This window comes from Clarias gariepinus, chromosome 21 (genome assembly GCF_024256425.1).
Source record: "Clarias gariepinus isolate MV-2021 ecotype Netherlands chromosome 21, CGAR_prim_01v2, whole genome shotgun sequence".
In the NCBI taxonomy this organism is placed as follows: domain Eukaryota; kingdom Metazoa; phylum Chordata; class Actinopteri; order Siluriformes; family Clariidae; genus Clarias; species Clarias gariepinus.
This window is the reverse complement of record NC_071120.1, coordinates 28872501-28879062: the sequence shown is the minus strand read 5'-3', so window position 1 is coordinate 28879062 and position 6562 is coordinate 28872501. Positions and strand designations below refer to the sequence as shown.

Genomic DNA, 6562 nt, shown 5'->3' with positions numbered 1-6562 from the left:
AAAATAATTGTGACACACAAACACACACACACAGTTAGTCAATATGTACCTCGTGACCTGAAGACAAATAGATTGGGAGGCAGACAGATGGGGGGGGGGGGGGGGGGGGGGACAGAGAGAAAGAGACAGACTGTTCTTAGGCCTTACAGAGCACACACACACACACACACACACAGAATGTGTAAAGACAGACAGGGTGAGAGAGAGACAAGAGGACAGAGAGGGGGAGAGAGATTGTGGGGGGCGGGGCGGGAGGGGGTGTTATCGGTGTTCTACTATACGGGGTCCCTGAGTATTTTATTGAAACACAGTAGCTTTACTCTTTTAATCACACGCACACACACACACACACACACACACACACACACACACACACACTCAGGGCTGTATTGCTAGCAGGCTAACGGTGCTGAGCTGCAGAGCGCGGGTGGAGGATCAGACTCGTTGAGAGTGTACATGTGATTATTTGTAAGACTGAGATGAACACCATGATGACTGTACGTGTCACTTCCTGTTGTTTAACACTTCCTGTTCTGTTCTGTTCAATCAGAATGTGATAGAAATTTTATTTCGTATTAAAACGCTAGACTCGGTGTGAACTCGAGCGGAGTACGTGTATTCACCAGTTGCCTAGCAACCGGGTGTGAAGCCTACAGAACCAGAACAGGAGAGTTAAACACCAGAGCCACGCCCTGACCGTAGCCCCTCCCCCTCGCCCCGAGGGCCGTCTCCTTATTAGTCGGCGGTGCGCTCGAGGCTGTCGATCACCCTGCTGAGGCGGATGTTGAGGAGGCGTACCTGCGTCTCCAGGTTGTCGATCTTCTCCTCGAGCGAGGACGCGCCCTGTCTCCTCCAGTACGCAGACACCGGGCCCGTCATGAAGTACACGCCCATGATGACCAGCAGGGGGAGCACCGCCTTCTCGGGGTCGCCCTCGAACTTCTGCAGCACGTACAGACACGCGAGTGCGAAGAACAGCACGCGCGCCGCCCAGAAGAATCGACCCAGGACGGCGCGCAGGACCAGCGTCACGCCCCCGAGGACCAAGGACACGCACCAGTAGGCCAGGAACACGGCGCCCAGCAACAGCACCACCCGCGACGGAGAACTCGACACCGAGGAGGGACTGAAGTAATGAGACAGGGTGGAGGCTGAGAGACAGACAGAGAGAGAGACAGAGAGACAATACAACAGAAACTCATCATCTATCAGTAAGGAAGAGTCACATCACTTTATCTCAGTGTAATGGGCTGAAATATTTTCTTTCTCTACAGTAATTAAAGTAATAAAGAGTATAAAGAACAGGTAACGTACAGCAATAAAGAATAATGAAGGGTAATGGGTGGTAATAAAAATGTAATAAAGAGAAATTAACAGTTAATGAAGAGCAATGAAAAGTTAATTAAAGGTAATGAAGGATAATAACCAAGTAATTGAGGGTAACAAAGCAGTAATGAAGGGTTATGAACAGATAAAAAGCAGTAACGAAGGGTTATGAACAGATAATAAAGCGGTAACGAAGGATTATAAACAGATAATAAAGCGGTAATGAAGGGTTATGAACAGATAATAAAGCGGTAATGAAGGGTTATGAACAGATAATAAAGCGGTAATGAAGGGTTATGAACAGATAAAGCGGTAACGAAGGGTTATGAACAGATAATAAAGCGGTAACGAAGGGTTATGAACAGATAATAAAGCGGTAATGAAGGGTTACAAACAGATACAGCGGTAACGAAGGGTTATGAACAGATAATAAAGCGGTAATGAAGGGTTATGAACAGATAATAAAGCGGTAATGAAGGGTTATGAACAGATAATAAAGCGGTAATGAAGGGTTATGAACAGATGATGAAGCAGAGCAGTGTGTATAAATGACTCTGGCGTACAGTCGAGCCCCAGAGCGTCCAGCAGGTCAGTCCAGCTCCTCCACAGTGTGTCCAGCAGCGAGTCCACGCCGTGTACAAACCGCTCACTGCTCTTAGAGAAGAACTACAAACACACACACACACACACACACACAGACACTTTAAGCAAACCACTAACAGTTCCGCAAAACACTCAGTGTTTCCTCTCTGCCTGAGAGAGCGAGTGTGTACAGCTGCTGTAACACAACTGACAACAGGAACTCACTCACTGCACCGACCGTAAGAGATAAACTGATAAAACAAACTGAACCTGTTGTTCTGTAATCAATAAAAAGTTAATTGTTGTCTTTTAAAACAATGTAAATACCTACTGTTATGTTGAAGTGAAATAAAGACAAACATGTAATAATTAACAGTAACTGCACACAACATTCAATTTAAACAATTAAAACATACATTAGTTCATATTTTCACTTTGGCTGAAATAACAGCGCTGAAGTGGTATAAGTGAATTTTAACAGGCTGGAGTGGTTTTAAGACAAAACTTCATCTTTATCCTTTGATCTACTTTTTCCATTTCTCATCTGTGATTCACTCTCCGATTACCGAACAGGGAGTGTATTTGTCTGAGCACCAAAGAAGGACAACTTAGTGTAAACAAGGCGTAAGATACTCAACCTTACAGAATGGGATTTCTTTGTATTAATAAGTTAGACAGAGAGTTCTGCTGTACAGAGAGACACACAGACATGGACGTGGGCTTCAACCTCAAATAATAATAATAATAATAATAATAATAATAATAATAATAATAATATCACTGATTACATTAAAGATCAGATTATTATTAGATTTAAACATTTTAACTGTTTCTACACACCCTTTAACCCCTCAGTGACGTGTAAACACTAATTTATTCACACTGTGATGATTATTTGGAGTATCGTGTGATATATCGCGGTACTTCCGGTATCGGTACAGCGCGCTCTCCCGCGGGGGCGCGCGCGCATCGAGAACATTCGGCGCGGTGATGATGAGACCCCACATCAGTCAGGGTGGGGTGGGGTGGGGTGGGGTGGGAGTGACGCCTCACCTTGTACAGAGCCCGGATGTTGTCCTCCCCGAACACGGCGCTGAGCCCCTGGTAAACCCCGCTCGCGGCTCTCCTCAGACCCCCGCCGCCCCCCCCGCTCCCCCCGCTCCAGTCCTTCCGGCTCCGCGCGCCCTCACACTCCGCCAGCAGCAGCAGCGCTAATGTCACACACACCACCAACACCACCCTCACACTTCTCATCCTGCACTCCGCTCCGACACTCTCTCACACACACACACACACACACTCTCTCACGGACTGACTCCGGATTTCTGCTCTTATTAGTATTATTATTCTAATTCTTTCAGCGCGCGCGAGGCTAGTAGCTGCGACTCCGGAAAGAAAATGCTAATACTGTTACTAACCTCACTCACAAACCCCGCCTCCTGCAGCGTGATTGGCTAGCCCGATGCCGCGTTACACGCTGATTGGCTCGTTTGTACGCACTCATTGTGCACTGATTGGACACTTTACATGTCATTCAAGTGAAGTCATGAACATGACGGCTGGTCTAAAAGGAAGATTCAAATATTTACAGACTTAATGCCAAAGCTGAGAGATAACAGGAGTGGAGAGTAAAAGGAAGTAGATAGATAGATAGATAGATAGATAGATAGATAGAAACATAAATAATAATAGGAATAATAATATATTTTTTTAATCTAGTAATAATAATAATAGTGATCAGTGTGTGTGTGTGTGTGTGTGTGTGTGTTATGGTGTGGTCACTCACTGCCATGGTTGCCAACTCTTTGGAGACGAATAAGCAACTAGAGCAACCATAACAACTCGGACCATATTGGAGTGAGAATAATAAAATACATCAGAAACATGTGAACTGATATCTGTATCTGACTGTGTAAGGATGCGCGGTGCTGCGGACCCGTACAGTACCAGCACCGGAGAGCAGAATCTCTAGGTTCTCTGTACATTATAGGTGCACATCAGGGTTTGCCGGAGGGCCTTATAATGCTGATTAGTGCGAGGCTGTGTAGACGGTGTTAGTCAGTAATTTTGGGGAAAGGAGACCCTGAATTTAAACTTCTCAGGTTCCTTTAACAAGGAACATTATTTTAAAAAAGTTCAGTGAGTTCAGTGTAAATGTGGTGATATTTGCAGTGAGGCCGTGCAGCTCTGTGTCTGTGTTATTGAGCGTCACCGCTGGGCCAGGCACTGTCTCAGGTCTGTCTGCGTCTGTGTCCCCCGTCTCTACGGCCAGACGCTGCTCACTGAGGGTGTGTCTCAGCTTTGGCTCAGTCACCGTGCTCAGATAGTCTGTAGTGTCTGTACTGTGTGTTTACAGACAGATAACACTGCGTCTCGCTCTGCAGTTTACTTTCTGTTCTAATAGTTACTTTTTAGTGTTTGTGTAATTTGGTTTCTTCAAATTTTTCTTTGATAATTTTGTGGATTTGGTTCTGAGTCTTTATTATGTTAGTGAGTTTTATTTTGTTAGGAGAGAACACAACGCTGAAGAAACCAAACACATCTTATAATTAGATTTATTTTACAGTTTTTAAAAATATTTTATTAATATTACATATTTGATCTTATTATTTTAATTTGACTTAATCTCTTAGTATTCATACAACAAATACAAACAAACTCACACTAACAGTGTGTACAGTGCCATACACACAATCATAAATATTTTAACAAGTCATTTTAGTTTTAATAAGTTTAATTTTCTGTTTAAATTAAACCTAAATTTCATGTTTTTTTCCCTTTAATGAAATAAAACATTTATTAACACGTGACATTGCTGAGCTGAAATAAAATCACTGTGTGTGGTAGATATTGATTATTATATTATGTCGGTTCTCCAGAATAAATGAGAACTCTTATTAAGATTTTTACCGATTACAGGAGTCTTTTGTTTTGTTTATAATTTAAAAACTAAATAAACAACTGTGGTTGGAGATTTAACACAAAATCTCCTTTTTGGTGCTTTTATGAACATTTCCAAAATATTTAAAATTATGTAGAGATTATTAACCTTTTTGAGATACACAATCAGATCAAAATAAGCAGAATAATTCCACAACATTAAACGTGAATAATTATATGAAGCTAAATTACTTTATTACATGAATGAAATTAGTTTAAAAAAATAACATTTGTACCTCATACTTCACATTTATTATAACACACACACACACACACACACACACACACTGAGGATCACTACATCTGATCTGGCATCTTATTCCCAACCTACAGGTTTCCATTCCCAATGTGTTTACACTTTATACCCTCAGTATGTTTACATTCTGTTACACTTTACAGTATATTTCTTAACATCTTTACACTGCGCTCTATCTTAATATTCTCTCTTATTATCCCCTAAACCCCTAAACCCCTAAACCCCTATGCTGGACCTTTGTGGAGTTAATAATTAATTGTATAACCTGCTGTGTAAGGCCTGTGCACTGCTGTTGTGTTGATTTTCTCAACTTGTTTACACATTGTTTACAATATATATATATATAAATCACTACTGTGTCCACATGGTGCCTCCACCTTACACATCACTCGAACTGTTTATTACTGTCGCCGTGACTGCACACGTGTGTTTCAGCTTTAAAACGTTCACGTGTGCTCTATAAAGACTAAGTTATAAACTGCACTCAGTTTAGTGTCAATCAAGAATCTCTCCTCCTCTGTGTTGTTCTGTCTGTCCAATCACAGTTCATGTGGGCGGGGCTTGTGAGAAAACGTCAGAGCGGAGACTTGCTGTCTTCCGCAAGAGCGCTACACTGTCGCACTGCTGCCACCTGGCGGCCATAAATAAACACTACAACCACATTTCCACTGCGGAGTTATTGGGTTAATTATTGTAATTATGTAAATTATTGTAATGATTAATCAGTGTCAGGTCCTATTTAAGTGTTAGGAAAAATCAAACTGTCTTTAGAGATGTTTATTGACTAAAAAAATAATAAACTAAAATATGCGCCGTGTGCAGTTCTCACTCTGACCGCTAGATGGAGAGAGTGTGTTTATTTTTTTTCTCAGCGAGGAAAAGGAAAACACTGCGGATCAGCTGATCGCTCCGGTCCCGGTACTGTGTGTACTGCTGCTGCTGGTGGTGGTGATGATGATGATGATGATGAAGGCCGGCGGTCGGTCCCGGGGCTCCGCGGTGCTGCTGCTGCTCGTGGCGTGTGCGCGCGCGGCTCAGGGTGTGCTCGTGCCCGGGGAGCAGGTCGCGCTGGTGCGCGTAACAGTGGAGCACGAGCCCGGGAGCAGCGTGTTACAGGGGCGCGTGCTGCTGCAGGGACAACAACAACAACAACATAAACAACAACATCAGAGCGAGGAGGAGCATGAGCTGCAGGGAGACCTGAGACTGGTACACACACACACACACACACACATACTGCAAGTACACACACACACACATACTGTAAGTACACACACACACACACACACATACTGTAAGTACACACACACACACACACATACTGTAAGTACACACACACACACACACACACACACACACATACTGCAAGTACACACACACACACACACATACTGTAAGTACACACACACACACACATACTGTAAGTACACACACACACACACACACATACTGTAAGTA

General features: G+C 43.2%; 2 protein-coding genes across 2 annotated transcripts in view; one reads left to right on the top strand and one right to left on the bottom strand.

The window, feature by feature from the left end:
- Positions 1-244: 244 nt before the first annotated feature.
- Positions 245-3162, bottom strand: bri3bp (bri3 binding protein). The gene is made up of 3 exons (XM_053481668.1): positions 2962-3162; positions 1890-1992; positions 245-1151 (listed from the first exon to the last, which is right to left on the bottom strand). The coding sequence occupies exons 1-3, from the start codon at positions 3160-3162 to the stop codon at positions 736-738; spliced, it is 720 nt and encodes a 239-aa protein (XP_053337643.1). The 3' UTR covers positions 245-735.
- A 2827-nt stretch (positions 3163-5989) lies between these two features.
- rnf215 (ring finger protein 215) overlaps positions 5990-6562 on the top strand; it is a 4488-nt gene continuing 3915 nt past the window's right edge. The window contains exon 1 of the mRNA XM_053481307.1: positions 5990-6313. Within this exon, the coding sequence (XP_053337282.1) occupies positions 6056-6313 (258 nt within the window). The 5' untranslated portion in view covers positions 5990-6055. The remainder of the gene's footprint in view (positions 6314-6562) is intronic.